Source organism: Rattus norvegicus, chromosome 4 (genome assembly GCF_036323735.1).
Source record: "Rattus norvegicus strain BN/NHsdMcwi chromosome 4, GRCr8, whole genome shotgun sequence".
In the NCBI taxonomy this organism is placed as follows: domain Eukaryota; kingdom Metazoa; phylum Chordata; class Mammalia; order Rodentia; family Muridae; genus Rattus; species Rattus norvegicus.
Genome location: NC_086022.1, coordinates 29,430,092 through 29,449,514, shown reverse-complemented (window position 1 = coordinate 29,449,514; position 19,423 = coordinate 29,430,092). Strand labels below are relative to the sequence as shown.

General features: G+C 39.3%; 1 protein-coding gene across 1 annotated transcript; it reads right to left on the bottom strand.

Moving 5' to 3' along the window:
* Positions 1 to 313: 313 nt before the first annotated feature.
* Positions 314 to 17,832, bottom strand: Gtpbp10 (GTP binding protein 10). Its single transcript, NM_001100815.1, has 10 exons — positions 17,724 to 17,832; positions 15,670 to 15,863; positions 14,624 to 14,715; positions 13,839 to 13,983; positions 9,434 to 9,507; positions 7,870 to 7,922; positions 5,610 to 5,717; positions 4,849 to 4,926; positions 3,820 to 3,943; positions 314 to 989 (listed from the first exon to the last, which is right to left on the bottom strand). Exons 1-10 carry the CDS (start codon positions 17,754 to 17,756, stop codon positions 781 to 783), a joined length of 1,110 nt encoding a protein of 369 aa, NP_001094285.1. The 5' UTR covers positions 17,757 to 17,832; the 3' UTR covers positions 314 to 780.
* Positions 17,833 to 19,423: the final 1,591 nt, after the last annotated feature.

Here is a 19,423-nt window from a genome sequence, read left to right as displayed (position 1 = left end):
AGAGGCCCACACCACCATGCTTGGGTAAGGAATTCCGCATCAGGAATAAGACACAGGAGCCCTGCTGGTCTCAGTGTGCTTGCTATTCTTGCTAGCCTGGGTCTTCTGTACACTTTATGCAGAAAAGGAATCGCCTTGCTGAACTAAAACTAGAAGAAAAGGAGGAAAAAATTTATCTTCCTGAATGAGACATATATGAGGAAACATATTGATAAATACTATCTTTAAAATGTAGAAAAGCTTTCAAATTAATGTAATTTCAATACTATTTTTAACAGATACAAAATTATACACGTATCTTTATCATACAAAGCACGTTGTGAAATAGAGTCAATTTATTTTAAAAGATTTATTTTTCTCAAATTTTTTTTTGTGGTCAGAACACTTAAAACCTATTTTTCTTACAATTTTTCAAAATATGATACATTACTCTATAAACAAAAAAGATACACAACAGGTCTGAAAGGCTTAACTGAAACTTTGTATCCTTTGACCAACATCTCTTAATCGTCTAGCTCCTATTTATACTATAAACAATTACCATTTTTCAGTATTCCTATCTGTTCAATTTACCTTTTAAGACTCAGCATGTGAGAGCATTGACATTTGTCTTGCTGTGCTTGCCTGGCTTCCTTGAACATAATGCACTGCAGGCTCACCCGTGTTTTAAACATGATTTTCCTATTCCTTAGGACCAAGCAGTATTCTGTCAATATGCTGGACTAGGTTTAAATGCTGCCTTTTCTAGAATAGTAGCAGCGCACTTTGATGTGGCTCAGTCTAAGACGCTGACCCGGAACGCTGCAAACTAAGCAGCTGCTTGTTATGAAATGCATCATTTTCCTTGTCATCCTGCTCATCCAGTGATTCCCTTATACAGTTCTTCAACTCTTCAATCCCTTCACCAGTAACTGCTGAGATGGGAATGATATGCTGGAATTCTATAGCCTTCTCTGGAATCATCTTTGCTTCAAATAAATGCAGAAAGTCTGAAACAAGAACAGGTGATTTCATTGCCTTTTAAAAAATTAATTCAAAACTGTGAAACTGACGACTCAGCATCTGGAGCTCTTTCCCTGTTCTGCCCTGTCTCATAAGCTCTCGGGATTTGTGCTTCATTACTGATAAAGGTGGTTCTCAGCACATGGTAAGTACTTAGGAAATAACTGTTAGACAAATGTGGTTTAAACAAAATGAAGGATAAATACTAGTAAATCATGACAATACTTAAAGGAATAATAAAAATTGCTTGAGGAAGCCAAATAAAATGAGGCCAAGTTTTTATAAAAATAATGACATCACTTAGAACATTCTGGCTTACCTTAGTACACATGTAAGTTCTAACTTCTTTCAGGTACAGGGTTATCACAAATGGAGGCCAGGATCCCATTAAAAATTGTGGCATGAGGCCAAAGAGCTCAAGGGCAGATCATTTTATCTGAGTCTAATCAACCACTTAGGGAATAACAGGGCTGCATAGCTTTACCTTCTCCCTAACACCATGGCAGTGGGGGAGGGGTACAGCATAGTGAATAGGTGGGCCAGATGCCATAGAAATCACCCTGACTTCTGAGAGTTATAAACCTCAAAGAAAGCCCAGAGAGATAAACTCAAGGACTGTGGTAGTCCAGAATACATATATGCTCTTGAGTTACCCTCAGTTCTAGTAGCACCAACTGCAAGATCAATTAGCAAGGTGAACCACGATATTAATGAATGAAGACTTTTAGGGTTTATGACCCAAGACTAACTTACTAACTCAGGGATAGTTCTAATATGTGCATTATGGAGGGGAATGATTTTCAAGAAAAGAACAAATGATCTTAATCTTAGTATATTGGTCTGTTTTCCCCAATTATCATCCCAATAACAATGAAATCAGTATTCTCTAAAAGCAGATGGCCACTTGCCATTTGCACATGAGGTCCTTTCTAGGTGCCAAAACCCATCACCACCACAGGATAAAAGTGTCCTACAACACTCAGTGTGCCACACTGTGAAGAGTCCCTGTGGTGGTTTGAATAAGAAAGGCCCCTGTAGGCCCATACATTTGAATCCTTAGTCAGCAGGAAGTGTCACTATTTGATAGGACTAGAAAGACTGGGAGGTGTTGTTGGAGGAAGTGTGTCACTGGAGGTGGGCTTCCATACTTTGAAAAGCCCATATTGGGCCTGGTTTATGTCTGCCTGTGAACAGAATGTAGCTCTCAGCTACTGCTCCAGTGCCATATAAGAGGCTATGTCCACACCATGATGATAACGCGAGACTCTGAAATGGTAAGCAAGCACCCAGTCAAATGCTTGCTTTTACAAGAGTTGCTTTTGTCAGTGTCTCTTCACAGCAATAGAATAGTGACTAAGTCAGTCCCTCTAGGTTTCTTTATACAGTGGAAGTATTTCCATTTAAGACACTTCAGACGTATCCTTTTAGTCACAGACATTAGTCGCAGACATTACTTTCTGTGTCATATAAACACAGAACTAAATGTCCTTTTCTAAAGACTAATACTCTTCAGAATTACTAAGTTAACAGTGGTAAAACAACAACAACAAAAATTCCTCTTTAAAACTACTAGCTTTAGGGGCTGGAGAGCTGACTCAGATGACTCTTCCGGAGAACAGGTTCAGTTTCAGCAGGGCAGCTAACAGCTGTCTGTAACTCCAGACCCCGAAAATCTGATGCCTTCCATTGGGAATGCAAATGGTACACAGACATACATGTACACAAAATACCCATACATATATAAAGTCTCAAAAAAAAAAAACCAAGAAAAAAATGTAAAACCTTACTCGGTTTGTTAAAGTACAGTGTGCACCACTGAAACAAAGTTCTAGGGCTGATGAAGGTACTGTGACAGAACCAGTTACACTCCACGGGTAGTTACTGACTTCTCCTTTTACACACCCTGGGTGGTTTGGTTTGGTTTTCTTTTTAAAGATTTCTTTTATCTTTAGCTGGTCATGTTGGTACAAGGCTTTAATGCCAGCACTCAAGAGCAGAAGTGGGTGGGTCTCTATGATTTCAAAGCCATCCCGGTCTATATAATGATTTCCAGATAACCAGAACTGTGTTAGGAGGCCATCAAAAAATAAAAATTACCTTGTTCCTTGACTCAGAACTGATCTTATTATTCTGCATGTAATTAAATGGTATAAAAGTAGATTGGACTGACTGGAGTCATGCTAAAAAAATTAAACCAAAAAGTCAAGAAACAAAACTTTTATTTTATCTTTGGTTAAATGTATGAATGGGTGTCTCGGTGGAGAGACGTGTGTGGACACAAGAGGCATCGGACTACCTGGTGTGGGGTTATGAGGCACCTGACACGATGCTGGGAACTCTAGTCCTTACTAGAACAGCATGTGCTCTCGGTGCCTGAGACAACTTTCTAGGCCCTCTCTTACACCCTTTACAGGTCCATATAAATTTTAGGGTTTTTTAAAGACCTTTTTGGACATAAGTAGTCTTTCTTTTCTTTCTCTAACTTAACTTATTTGTTTTGATTAATGACTGGTCAGTGCTATTTCAGTGCTCCGAACATGATGTGCTCTTCCTTTAGAGTTTCTAGATAAGAAACACTAGCTTTCTTTCCCATTGATTTTTACTACCATTGGCCATAGTAGTACATGTCTATAATTCTAGCATCTGGGAGGCAGAGGCAGAAACTCCAGGTGATCCTTAGATAAACAACAAACTTGAGGCTGTCCTAGACTACAGGAAGCCCTGTCTCAAGAACTTAACCCCCACCCTGCCACCAGCAGCAAAACCAATCCCTGCACACAGCTAGCGCTGCCTAACAGACCAGTGAGCGCACTTCACCTTCCGGCTTCTGCAGCTGCTTCATCAGTTCATGAAGCTTAACTTGGGCATCTGGCAAGTCCATCTTATTAACTGCCAAGAGTGCAGGTTTTGTCTGCAGCTCTTCTTTGTACAACTCCAACTCCTTTAAATAAAAAGAAACCACAAATAACAGTATGACGGTAACTTCATCCTTCTTTAATAACCTGGTAACTCTACAGCCCATTCATATCACCACAGAGCTATAAATCATAGTAACTGCAAAACGAACAATGCTTTTTGCTAAACCAGACAATAGGATGTTAGCTCACGTGACTTCCCAGAAACAGCTCATTTTGTGCCTAGAGCGAAATGCAAGTAACTAGAGTTACAGGGATAAGACATATGCTAGTCATAACAATTTAGTATCTGCTGCATGCTTGAAAAAGGCATAATGTACTTAAAAGTAAGTTTCAGCAATGTTGTGGGGATAGCTACAGAATTAAAACAGAAAAGGCTGCAGAGTTTTTCCTTCTCCTTCTTCCTTTAGTGGTTAACATGACATTCAGTCACAAATGCCTAGTAAGCACACCGTCTAAAGCATAAGTGAAAGACGGTTATCAGTTACAGATTGAGCAGTCAAGGGCACATCAGTTGTAAGCGACGGGAAACAATGGCAGTATGGTAAGATTATTCAATAACTCTCAGCAATGTTGCTTACATGGTAAGAAAGTGCTGGAAGCATAGCTCTGCGGGAGAGTGCCAGTGTAGCAGTAATGGTTTGCTAATGAGTATCCTCCAAAAGAGAAAAGAGTATGAGGAGAATTTATTAAGTGAGCATGTTTCAGGAAAGATGCCAGGGCAGAAGCCAGACAAGATGTGAGGGACGTGGAGCAGAGGAGGGCGTTACCAACCTAACAGTTGGAGAAGAGTGAAGTCTGAGGATTTGGAGACAGCGACTTTAACTTTTCAACTGATAGAAAAGTCTTTAAAAAGGCTGTTATTCTGATTACTATGTGACATTCATACTTGGTGGACTAAACCCAGAACACAGTGAACCAGAAAACTTACTTTTGTAAGAAGTATTATAGTTTCAAAGGCAGTTCTATATGGAGTTACAGAAGAAAGCTGAAATCCAGAAATATCAACCTAAAGAGAAGAGGAAACGCAGAACAGTTTTGTGCTTAGAAATGTTTCCTCTCAATAACTTCAACAAGGAATATTTTCTTGATCTATATTTAATTGGTAATTCAGTCACTCAATGAAGTAACAAACTGTGCTGTCATGTTAGGTACAAGCATTACTGTACAAAATGAGTCATTGATGAGAAACTATATAGATATCAATATTGATGATCTCATGCTTGACTCAAGCATACCAACTAGACTGAAAGAGATACTTCATAAGACTGTGCCAAAATCTCAAGGACTTAAAGTCTTGGCAAGTCTGGCCAAGTGCACATACAAAACAATACCAACAGCATTTCCACCCCCAGATTATAAACAGGCATTATCCTGTACTTGTCCCCACCAACACAGACTTATAGGAGTGATATTTACCAGTGCCATCGTGTACTGTTTAATATTAGGACTACATTCTGAAAACACATCCAATGATCTTATCACTACATGAACTCACAGAGTATCATCACACGTCCAAGATGGCTGTGGTGTCACCAGGTTGTAAAATCTTTTGGTACTACCATAAGATATGGAACAGCATTTATCAATGATGACAACATGATTTGTGACACATTATCTTTAATCTTACAAAGTGTTTCGAGGAAGAACAAGTTAATCCATTTGAACTTTACTGATACGCATATGACTTACGACAAAAAGCAGTTGTCTGGTTCTCTCTAAATGCTTGAGGAACTTGTGGCCCATTCCTTTGTTCATATGTGCTCCTTCTATCAAACCTGGGAGATCAGCTACTGAAATCTAGTAAAAAAAAGAAAAAATGAAACCGAGGTCAATTTTTTTTCCAAATTTTCAAACTTCATATAGTTCCTAATCAATCACTCTATGACATCTTTGAAATAAATATGCTAAAATCGTTTGTTATCAGATATCTGCATCCCATTTTAACTCTGTAGTATACCAAATTATAGTTATTGGGAGGTTAGTTTAACAGTTAACAGTTATTAATGTAAATGTGTAAATAATTAATCAGTGTAGATGCATGTCTGAATGTGTATGGGCACACATGAACTACAACATGCATGTGGGCACTGGACAACTCTCAGTAGTCAGTTTTTTCTTGCCACCTGTGGGATCCAGGGATTGAACTCAGGTCATCAGCTCCTCTACCTACCGAGCTGTTAGTCTTTAATTCTAACCCTATATTATACCTATGAATTCTTTTATAAAACAACTTGTATAAGCAGAATTCATTAGTATTCACATGTAGTAAATACACCCGTATTTTCTAAGTTTTACATTCCAATTGTAAATGGCACCATTGATCTTTTTCTGTTCACAATAGGCCAGCAGGGTCGCCTCTTCTTCCACAGTGAGACAATAGCGCCCCATAAGAATCACTTCACACTTCTCAGGCCTTGCTGTGCATCATACATGGCTGTGTCATTGGGATCACCGAGGGGACATCTATTACAAACAAATAGCCAGGCAACCCATAGGACATTAGTTTGAAGTCTCTGGAGACCAGGCATCATTTGTCACTGTAGTCCCTAGCCCACCCAGACGGTTTGAGATGCAGTAAGGAGGGAGAAGCACTGTCGCCCGTGTTGATGAGGAATCTGAGTCTGAAAAGAGGCTACGGCTATGACAGAGGTGTGTGCACAGCAAGGGTCTCACATCCTAAAGTTTCCTTCAGAAATCTCTATTGATCTTCCTTAAACATTAGGTATAAATAATGTTCTTTTCTTCTAAATATTGGTCATTATGTTCAACATATACTATAAGTTTATTTAGCATTTAGTACTCTATAATAGTTGACATTTTATTTTCTATGTCACATCACTACTCAGATCTTTTTATTGTATCTGAGAATTTCATGAACACACACACCACTACCATTTAAGATTCATACTTTACAGAGGGTTCATCCTGGTCGTGTATATTTTGAAGGTTTTGACAAATGAATGATGCATCAGTAGTAATGGTAACATGGAAGAGTTTCTCTTTCCTAAGAATTATCTGGGCTTCCTCTAAACATGCTTCCTTTCTCTTTATCTTGACAAAATTGACCTTTTTGTTTTGCCATAGCTTGCTTTTACTAGATCACCAATAGTTGAAATTAGAAGAAGATAGCCTTTCGGCTTCTTCCCTCAGCAGTATGTACTCAAGATCTTAGCTTTTTATGGCTTCATAATCCATTACTTTTTTAAACTGACTATTCTGTTCTCTAGACTTAACACAGTTAATCCTTCCACATGCAGGCGTGCAGGCCTCTCTGGGTATATAAAGCAACCACAGTTCTTCCCTAAGAATATAAAGCAAACATTGAGGAACCACCCACCTTCCCCCTTTTCAGAATCAGAAGCTTGGAATTAGACAGTTTTCACAGAAGTACTACAGCTTCTATAGAAAGTCACTTTAAGAACCGGAGACTAACAATCCCCTGGGGTACTAAAATAAAGACATATACTGAGAAGATTCAGACTAGGAAAAGCATAACAAACACATAATTCTGTATAGATGAAGTGGGCATAGCATTTGGAGGAGAAGAAATTAAATTCTTGTTTTACTATAATAATGTTGAGCGGAATTACTTTGCCCATAGTTTTTTCCTTCAACCCCTGTTTTTCCTTCAAGACCACCCACACATGTAAATATGAAAGTCCTACTACCAGGCAAGAGAGCTCAGTGGTCAGAAGCGTATGCTTTCTGGCAGAGAATAGAAGAGCAATTCCTAGCACACCATCAGATAGCAACTCCAGCTCCAGCAAACGACACCCATCTGACTTCATACAAAGACACACACACACACACACACACACACACACACACACACACAGACACACAGACACACACACACACACACATTTAAAAATAAATGTTTTTAAAAGTTCTATCAAAGAGAGGAAAACCCAAAACAAAACCAACCATGTTTTAATTTAAAACTACCAACCTGTTTGAAATCATTGTACATAATCTTTCCAAGTTCAGGCCTTAGTGTTGTAACTGAAAGGAGAAATGGCAGTAGATTAAGGAAGGCATAAAAAACTAAAGACTCTAGAAAAATGTCAATATTATATATAGGTTGAATAATATCTATTTGCTGAATATTTAATCCCATTTTAGTTTATTGAAGTGGGTACTAAGTTATCTGTCATTCACATTGTATTTTGAAGACAGACTTCTATGCTTGAGCCTAAAGCCCTGCTGCATGGTCAGGGCAGCCTGAGAATGCTTAGGGACTCAGGTCCTGATCACAACAATCACTGCTTCTCCAGTAACACTTTTCTTTCTTTTTAAGAGTCTGTTACCTTTATGTAGTTATATATTTGGGGGAAGGACTTGCGCATGGCATGGTATGCATATGGAGGTCAGAGAATACCTACAGGACTCAGTTCTCTCCTTCTGCCACATGTCAGACTTGCTGAAAGTCAGACTTAGCAGGAAGTACTGTTAACTGTACCACACAGGGCCTGGGAGAGTTCTCATCTGAGCTGTTCTTACGCCTTCCATTTCTGTACTAGCTCTCTCCTAGGACTTTTGTCTTTCCTTCTACAGGGCTAACCTGGCTGGTCAACTTGACTGCCATTGTGCGGGCTTTTGTTTAATAGTGGAAAATACTGTCTCATATTCATTCAATACCTTTAACCTAATCTTTTCCTGTATCTCATCCAGCTACTGCACTAGCAGACTAACTACTCTTCCAGATTCATTTATGCTTTATACCAACCACTTTCTATAGTATTGCTAAGAGAACGTTGGAAAGTCTATTTTATCCCTTAGATAAAGTCTTCTGAATACTTTTAAGGTGTTTAATACTATGAAAGACAACCTGTGTAGTCTATGGAATTTGATCTGACTTTAATCTCACTTCCCACCTCTGTCTCTTCATGTTTTCTAGACAAACAAATTTCCTGAAACTACTAAGCTGTGTATAGGCTCTTTTCATAGCTTAAAGACCCTTTACCTCTATTCTAAAGCTCTGATTAATCATAATCATTGTGCTTATCTCTGCCCAAGCACAGTCCCTCAGCAGAGTCTACCTACAGCAGTCACTTTTGCTCTTTAACACTGTCCTCCCCTTATATTTATCAGTGATGTGCAAACACACAAACACACACATTCCTTCCTCCCTAGTCTGAGTATAATTAATCTCACAACATTGCTGGTAAGTTCTGCTTACCAGTTTTTCTAGCAGCATAGCCTAATATGGTTCCTAGAAAAAAAATTCTTATAAAATTAGTAAAAATGTTTATCTGTCTTCCCAGTATTTATCACAGTGTACATAACACGAGCTAAGTAGCGTTAAAATCCTATAGTAACCAAGTAAGTGATGTTCAACAGAGGAATAAATGCAGCAATGTTCGTAACAAGGACTGTAGTAGTCTGAAAGATTAAAAAAAAATGCATAGATTCTAACTGCTGAAAGCTTTCAAATTAAAGCTAAACTGAGACTTCTATTAGTCTTACGCAAAGAAAACTTACCTCACACATTAAAATACACCAATTATACTTACATGCATAACTTGCAATCACAGGTGTTGCATGGGAAACCCGACTCAGTAAGGAGGATTTTCCAGCATTTGGGAATCTGAAATACATATGCACATTATAACAAAATCAGAATCAGTTGCATGCTTTTGAATACTCAACATTTCAAGTGTTTACTACTTTAGTTAGTGGTGTGAACCTGGGGAGGTGGGGGCTAAAAATGAGGTGGACTAAAGTCTCAAGCAATAGCCAAGTTTAATCAGAGCATCAGGAAATTTATACTTGGGGGTTAAAAAGAATCACATGAGCAAGTTGTTCAATCACAAGACTAAGTCACAAGTGGAAAATACATGCTTTTCCATAGAGGAACATGAATAACAACAATGGAAGAAAACTCAATCTTATCTGCTACACCTGGAAGGAGCATGAAAATACATTCCAAGAACAGTTTGGAGTTTTGAAGAAACTGGGTCACAAGACGCTTGTTTTCTTGGAGTTTTCTCACAAGCATTCAAGAATTCTCATTCAACTCCACTCTTTAACTCTGTTCTGACAAGAAGTAAATTCCTACCAGGTGGTTATAGCACACACCTTTAATCCCAGCACTTGGGAGGCAGAGGGGAGGTCAAGGCCACCCCAGTCTACAGAGTTCCAGACTACCAGGCTATAGAGAACCAGGCCCCCTTCCTTTTTCCTTCCTTTTTTTTTTTTTTTTTTTTTTTTTTTTTTTGGCTTTTTGAGACAGTGTATTCTGTGTAGTCCTGGCTGGCTGTCCTGGCTGTCCTGGCTGTCACTATGTAGACTAGGTTGGCCTGGAACTCAGCGATCCATCTGCCTCTGACTTCCAAGTGCCGATATGATGAGTATAAGTCTAGCTAGAGACTTTGGGCTCCTGCCAATGTGCATGTGCCACTATTGCACCCTTAGGAGCACGGTGACATGCTGGTTATTGACAGCGTCACAGGTGTCACAGCTGGATAAGACTGGGTTGCCTTCCTCCTTTGGAAGCTTACAGTGTGCTTTCTGTTTCCACGAAAGCTAACCCTCAGGGAGGAAGCATTCTGGTCAGTTTTAGCTCAGGGGTCTCCCATTTTTAAAATCTGGTTGTTTGAGTACAAATTGAAATAAAGTACTGGAATTATAATTATCTGGAGTGCCTCTGAAATCATTTTCACATACCCTTACCTTCCATTTTGCTTCTCTTTTGCAATTTACTTTTAAAGAAACTGGGTCATTTGTCCCACAGAGCTTCTTTTCCACAGTTTAGAATTTTCTGCTGCTGAGTCCATAGATAGCATCATTTATCACAGTCCTTTGCCCTGGATTTTATAAGTTTTGTTCCTCTAGAGAACCATGACTATTAAAATATGCCTTAGTTTTTTTTTTGAAGAAAAAAAGTTTACTGACCCATGCCATCTCCAACTTTCCCATCTAGTCCTATCTACTCCCAATCCCCACCCCTCCCCCCAATCCAGGCACCAAAAGGCACATCTTGTATCCTGCCCCAGTGCACTGTGCTCATCTGACTGACTCTATTCCACTCAAGCCATTTCCAGCCTGCAGGCCCAGCCTATTCATACATCCTCTTTTCTAACCAAACGTGCTCTATCTAAGACTTAGAACCAACAAAGTCCACATGCCCAAACCAACAAAAGTCCATATACATAGACCTCATTGCAAAAATATAAACGATACAAAATGATCAAACCAGTATCTTCATTCTAAAACCTACCAGTCTTTTGAAATGTTTGCCAATGAGAATTATGTAGATGAACTCCAGGACACAGAATTTAAAAGAACCATTCGCTTCATCACAGAATTCAACTGACTTTAGTGAAAATACAAACAGCTCAATAAAATTAAGAAGAAAGAACTTAAGGGGAATAACTGAGTGATGCCCATGGCAACATAAACAAAGCTGATGGAACTGACAAGACAATCCAGGACTTGGAAGAGGATCAAGCTGAAATGATGATGGGACTGAAAAACCCAGCAATTCAACTAGGAAACTAAAAGGAAAGCTTTTAACAAGTAGAATAGATTAAACAGAGGGAAGAATTAGGAATGGAAGATAAAGTTAAGGAACTAAGCAAAATAGGCAAGAAATATGAAAAATTAAAACACACACACACACACACACACACACACACACACACACACAGGAAAGGAACACAGGAAAGGAACAAAGGAAACATGGGGCACCATTAAAAAGGCCAAACTTTTGAATTATAGGGATTGATGAGGGAGGAGAATCCCAAATCAATGGCATAGGCTAGAGCTTTGACAAGATAACAGAAGAAAACTTTGCCAAACTAAGAAAAGGCATAGCCATAGAAATACAAGAAACACACAGATTACAAAACAACCAGACCAGAAAAGAAAATCGCCACAGCATGTCATAGTTACAACATAAGTGCTAAGTATACAGAGCAAAGAAAGCACATTGAAAGCTGCAAGAGAAAAAACACTAGCCACATATAAAGAAAAACTCATCAGAATAACAGTTGGTTTCTCCATGGAAACTCTGAAGGCCAGAATAGCCTGAGGCAGTACATTCCAACTCCTAAAAGACTATGATGGCCAGGCTAGAGTAACATTGGCAGCAAAAACTATGTGTCATAATTGAAGGATAAAGAAACACTTTCCATGATATAAACAGCCCTATAAATTAAATCTAACAAACCAAACCTAAAGAGAACACAGGAAGTTGAGGCTGATGAGAGGAATGAGACAACAGAGAGACTGTGGAAGGAAATATGAAGTCATAAAGCACCACTGAGAACACAAACAACTCTGAAACCAACCACATAATGACTGCCTAACACACACATTTCAGTAATAACTTCTAAAATCACTGCCCTCAGCTCTTCATCAAAACACACAGGCTGACAGACTGAATGATCAAGAAACAATAGCCATCTATCTGTAGCTTATGCGCCTTATCTTTAAAGATATGCACAGCACAGACTGAAAGGATGGACAAAAGTACCCCAATCAAATGGGACCAGGAGGCAAGCAGGAGTCACCATCGTAGAATCTGACAAAACAGACTTCAAACTAAGGCTAGTCAGAAGAGATAAAAAAGGGGCGCTTCATTCTGATCAGGGGAAGAACTAACCAAAACACAGCTCTATCCTAAATATGTATGTACCAGATGCTGGGGAACCCAGTTTCATAAAACATGTACTGGGTTTAAAGACACGGATTAACATCAATCCATTAATAAGAGATGATATGAATATCCCATTTTCTCTACTAGACAGGTCATCTGGACAAAAATTAAACAGAAACATGAGAATTATTCATATCATATATCAAATGGACTTAACGAATATTTACTGAAGTTCCACTCAAGCACCAAGGAATGTACATCTATCCAGCACACATGGCTCTCTAAACCATTCCCTATCCCTTGACAACAGGCTGTTGGTAGTTAAGTTTTCCAGGAATCCAGACCCAGGCATGGGGACTGTGATGTTTACTTTTAATTGTCAACCTGACACAATCTAGAGTCAGCTGAGAAGAGTGTCAGTGAGGGATTATCTACATTAGGTTGGTCTGTAGGTAAGTCTGTGAGGGACTATCGTCATTGTGATGGCTGATATGGAAAGACCTATGCTGTAAGTGGGTGGTGCCATTCCTTGGGTTTGGTCCCTGGACTGTATGAAGTGGGAGAGGTCCAGGTGAGCGCATGTGTGCATCTCCTACCTGTTGTCTTAGTTATTTTTCTATTGCCATGACAAAACATCATGAACGAGACAATTCATTAAAAAAGAGTTTAATTTGGGGCTCTAGAAGATTCCTGCCTATGGCCATCATGGCAGGCAGTATGGCAGCAGACAGACAGACAGCCTGCAGGAGTATCTGAGAGTCTACATGGGGTAAAGAGAACTAAGTAAGAATGGTGGGGTTTTGCAACCTTAAAATCTGGACCTCCCCCCCCCCCGCAATGACACACCTCCCCCAACAAAGCCGTATCTCCTAATCCTTCTTGGACAGTTCCACAAACTGAGGACCAAGTGTTCAAACATATGCACCTACGAGGGCTGAGGGCTGCTCTCCTTAAACCACCTGCACTAAGAGGGGAAGCAGTAGGCTCTTGAGTCTGAGGCTGGCCAGAACTGTATGGTAATTTACAGACCAGCACGTGCAACATAGGGTTCCAGGAAGTAAGCAAGCAAGCAAGCAAGAGGAGAGAGGGAAGAAAGGATGAAGGGAAGGAAGAAAGAAAAATTATATATAGGAATATAGTGATGAAATTTGTGCCTTAAAACTCTTAAAATTTTAAGAGTCAACTGTATTTTTAGCACAAAGTACTAACATACGAATTATATAAACTAGGAATATTTATTGCCCAAAATTATTATTTAATTCATTTTGTAGTCCAGAACTGTCTGATAGACATATGATAAGAATATAAGTGATACTTACCCTACTAGGCCTACATCAGCTATAACTTTTAGGTCAAGGTGAATTATTCGCTTCTGGCCTTTCAAAGGTAGGAAATTTGTATGTAATTTACCACCAAGGCCACCTTTAGCAACCAGAATTCTGTCTTTCTCTTTATTGAGTTCTCCTTTAAGAGGAAAGACAAAAACATTAATAGATTAAAACAATATGTTTTGTTGCATAAATATGTCAAGAAATTCCAATTTAAAAATCTAAAGGGCTAAACTATAAAATTAAATTTCTTAAAAAACACACTTTTAAAAGCAACTCTCTAGGGTTGTCTTGGAGATAAGGTGTTTGTCTATCATGGACACAAGGCAAATAAATACTGACCCCAAAGGAACAGTTTTGTACACAGCTAGAAGGAAGCTGATTATATGTTTTAAAACCAAGTATTCTTACCTCTTTAAAGCCATCTTAAATATAGCAGTAAGCTTTTGAATATATTTTATATACATTTAAAAAAATCTTTAATAAGCCAGTAGGTAAAGTTATAAATGTTAAAACCCTTTCTTCTGTGAGATGGCTGTGTGTGAAGGCCTGAGTCATCCTAGGTATCCCTAGTCTCCACAGGATGGGGGGAGAGAACTGATTCTTGTAAATCATCCTCCAACGTCCACGTGTGTGGACTCCCAATGCACACAATAAACAATGTAATTTTAATATTAAAGAACATTTTCCTCACGAGTTAGGGAGCTCTTACGCTATTTCCTGATTAACTCGGGAAAATGTGCTCGTCTCACACAGGCGTAGAAGCCAGGCCTCACCTAGCACTTCTCCGTTTTCATCAGTTACTGAGACACCCACGGGAGCGGGCACTTCACAGTCCTTTCCCTTAGAGCCCTTCAGTGCACTAACCCTACAAAACAAGACAGAACACCACTGAATGAAATCATTTACAACGTTGACTAACAGTCAGCCTTTCTCACTAAAACAAATATTAAAAGGTTAAATTCGAAAAGAACAGTTATTCCTATGTTTTTACATTTTATACTAACATGACCTATAAAAATGGAAATAAGTTGTTACTGAGTTAAGCACTAAGTCATTTAAACCTGAAATGGACTGATATATATCCGACATCCAAAGATGACTGCTATGATACAAATCAAGTACAAAGACCCAGCAAATCTAATGATGTCACTTTTCTAAAAAGCTGACCACAACTGGAGTACTAAGCTGGGAAAGGCTAATTGGCTACTTAAACGTGTAAAGAGTGTCTACACAGGATATTATTAAAACATTGTGGCTATGGCAATATAAAAAGGACAGCACCAACATTAGCCTAAACTGGCAATGATAAAATGCTAACTCTGATACTGTGATACACAGCTTTCTGAATAATTTTAGGCATGAAAAGGTTAAGTAAAGAAGAGGGCATTGTAAAATACTGTGCTCTGTTATCTTATTTCTTTATGCTGGACTTTATACACAAACACATGATTACATTTGTAAAACCACAGAAATGTATTAGAAAAGTCAAGTCCAACTGGCTAGTGGTTATATCTGGGTGGAAGAACTATAAATGAAAGCCTCTCCACGGTAGGGAGCCGCTGGGGCACTACTGAAATTTTGCCCAAGGTAAGTTTGGAACAAAGTACGGATTCAGATAACATCTATTCCCAGGAGGAAATAGAAAAGGGACACTGGGAGAGTAAATGGACAAAGGTCAAACCCACCAAAATAGTCATGTTAGACTTATGCTTGATGAGAATACAGAAGGTAATTTGAGTTATTAGTAAAGCTCTATATTCTGGTTTCCCCAGAAGAGTTTGACTTTCATGAAGCTGAGAACCACCCCATAAGCACTTACCGACTGTTTGCTCCTCCTCCGGCCACAAACCGTTTCTGAGGGTATTTGTTTTTAAGTTGTTTTAAGGTCATATTTTTATGGGCCACAACCCAGACGTCACCACCTCTTCCACCTTCTCCACCTAAACGAGGGTAGCCCATTCCACCACTTCCTCCCTTGGTGAAGATTCTTAGATTATCAATGAAATTTCCATACTTAAGAAAATGAGAGAGAAAGAGAGGATATTTATATATCAAATATTCTATTAACTTAAAAGGTTCTGGTTTCATTCTACTGAGGCTTCTTTGAGGAAAGAATCAAAGCTGTCTGTATAGCACCTGTATGTATAGCCCTTTCTTGCACTACCTCCTTTCCCACTCTCTCTCCCTTAATGATCAAATGCTTCACCTAGCCTCAAGGAGTCTGCCCTTTCCCGTTTTCATTCTAAACCTTCTCTTCAGGGTGACCTCAGTAGGTACTAGTAATGCTCCCCTGTGAAAAGGTTAAGCTTTTAAGTGTTTAAAACAACTGAAAGCAGAACTGCCTTCTGTTTACATGAAAAACCCTTTAAATGAGTAACCTGTTGGTGGGTAGCCACTGGATGGATCCCTCCAAACAAAATGTTCTAAAAGCAGCAGCAACAGCAACAAAAAGCTGTTCCCTCAGTTAATTATCTGCTCATCTAGATTGAACAAACGGATATCTTTTTACTGTAATTTTTGCTTTCCAAGAAGCCTAACTCCTTTCCAGAATCACTGTTCCCTTAGAACCTTGACTGTTAACTCCAAATGGTCTCTCAGGGTCTCGTCATTCCTTCTTAATGCACACACCACCAGGAGCCAAGAGCATCTTTATTTCCCCTTAAGTGAACCTGACGTCTATGTTTCTCTTTACTCAGAAACAATCGTGACTTTGGGGTTTTACTGCTTATGAAATAATAAAGTTCACAGTGCTGTATTCAAAACCCTCAGCAGATCTCACCAGGGTGACCATCACTTGTTGGAGCTTTACTGTTCTTTTCTGAGCTGCCCACTCTCTCTGCCACTCTAGTCATGGTTTCTCCTCTACACAGATTATCATTTGTTCTATCATAAACCCATTTTCTGGTGTCAGAGTTTCAATGTATCCTCAAATACAACTAAACTGTGGTTTATGGTTTTGTGGTCTGAGCCATCCTTGAAATATCGCTCTCATTGACTCTCTGGCTTTGCAGGCTTTCACAGACATTGTATTATACCTTCTGGTTCTTAATCAACATTTAGTTAGCCTCACTACATAAGTAACTTCTTATAAAGCTCTTGTGTCTTAATCCCAGGCTTTCAAATTACAGAGTAAATTAATATTCACATTTTTGTCAACTTGCAATATTTTTGGGTATCAAAAATATCTGTGGGTTTAAAAAAACTGAAGATTGACCACCCTGAGATATTCTTGGTAAGGGCTTTTAAAGCTGTACTCAATGTGTGACTTTTCCTTTATTCTTTAGATTTGTCATATTTCTTGGGGAAGCTCATTTATAAGAGCTGCAATCTTAAATGGCTGTTAATAACAACAGTTTATGTAATAAGGTGACTTCTAACTTTCACAAACTGTTGCTAGTTAGCTCACTGTGATTTTTTTTTAATCGAAGCAGTTGGTTGCAGATTGTTATAAAAATGGATTCTAAATCAGGCATTACATAAAAACTGACGTAAAATTTCTGTACGCAGTACAGCAATTACACACTTTGGCTTCCAGAAAAAGTCTTCAGAAAAATATTAAAAGCAGTGCCAAGGAGGGGAAACGTATAAAAGAAGGTTATGGACAGTCTTTTAAACAACGAGAACCAAAACTAACACAGAAAAAAGCCTCTGCACGGCTCGTACACCGTAATGCCGAGTCTAAACCGCAGTCAGGTAGCCCAACTATCCTCCCACGTGCTTTGGGGAACATTATAGGAATTCCCTATAGCTGGACCCCAAACAGGGGTAAGCATGTTACAGAGACAGTCTTCTCCCAGGACAGCGGGAATTAAGGAACCCAGGAGAAGAGCGGCGAGAGACAGCAAAGCTGGGGGATGAGCCCCTGACACGGACCTTTCTCAACAACGCGCAACCACAGCGCACCATGAGCTCCAAGGGGCAGGACTCCCGCCCGCAGAATCCGGACAGGTTTCGGCCAGGCGCGCCTTCTGACGTCACTACTAGTCGCCGAGGTGACGTCTCAGCGGATCCGCGCGTGCGTAGTCCAGTGCCCTCGCGGAAGGTGGGCGTGTGCTTTGGAAGTTCTCGGAGTCTCCCAGTGTAGAAAGGGGAGTGCAAAGGGAAGTGAGATTCTTCTAAGTTGTGTGCAAAGAACAGCAGAGCTCAGGGTAGGAGTCTCTTTAGTTAAACGCTGTGCGTAGGAGACTGGCCTGCTTCACAAACATTTTTATGGTAGCTGAAGAACCTGAGGTGCCAGGATTTTCTCGAGGTGAAGAACCCTCCAACAGGAGTAAACAAAAACGTGTGTAAGACACGGAGAGCCTTAAAAGACTGCTGGATGACGACCTGAGTAATTTTTCTAGCTAAGGTTTTAACTTCAAGGAACCAATCACTTAAAACTTGTAGCACAGGCGTATTAAAAGAAACGCAACGATCTAGATCTGCACAAAGAATCATGTTTGCAGTGGAAATAAACAAAAACCCCAATCTGGACTCAGCCAAGAGTTTTCACCTATCATTTGAAGGCTGCCCTTGTGAGAACACGAGAGATTACATTGCAGCTTGGGGAGGAAGCATCAGAAAAAGACCCTCGAATAGTAAAGGAATCTAGACAGAGCAGTAGTTTCCACCCAGTGTACTTCCAAATGGTGTTTTAATAAGAGGCGAAGAAGCTGTCCTGTTAAGGTGTGAAAATGTGGGAACAAGATAACAGTTAGGAAACTAATAAAAAGTGAAATTGTTTTAATATACCATTCAGAAGAAAGGGACACCTGCATAGAAAAGGAGCAAAATTGGCTGACTTGGTGATTTGGCACAAGAAGATCGTTTTGTAAAATCCCCTGGTCTGGTGAAATTACTTTCCTTTCTTCCCATATGCGAGGACTCGCCCCTTTCACAAATTCCTCATCTTATTGTATAGGATGCAGAACCTTATCTACACGAATAAACCAGAGCCCTGTTTTCTAGTCTAGCACGCAGGCATGTAGCAGACTGCCCGTAACTTTGCAATTTTCAGAGTTCCAAGACTAGCCTTTGCCAGGTTCCAGCTAGGGAAAAGTCCTCGATCAACATACTTAACCTTTTGAAGAACCAGAATATCAAGTTGCTGTCATCATACTTTTCCTGTTAAATCTAGAAAAGTGCTGCCATTTGAATTATGCCAGAATGTTTAGCCTAATGCGTACACCTCCTAATGTTTATTTCTGATTATTGAATGCAAGCCCATTCTCTTTACCATAACATACACAGAAAATAATAACAATAAATAAAATATAAATGAGAAATTGATATCTAAAATGCTAGGATCATTGATGATGAGTACAAAGGAAAAAATACATATACCTTAAACAAAACATTATCAGAGCAAGAGTATTTTATTATAATTCTGATAATAAGATAGTAGAAGAAACCTTTTAAATCTCTAAACCTGCTCCCCTAAAAACATGCTGTCAAAATTGACATGAGATGGAGCTGGAAAGATGACTCATTGGTTAAGAGCATTTCCTGCCCTTCTAGAAGACCTGAAACCAAGACCTAGTCCCCAGGTTAATTGTCCACAGGCTCATGTAATAACAGCTCCAGGGCATCTGACA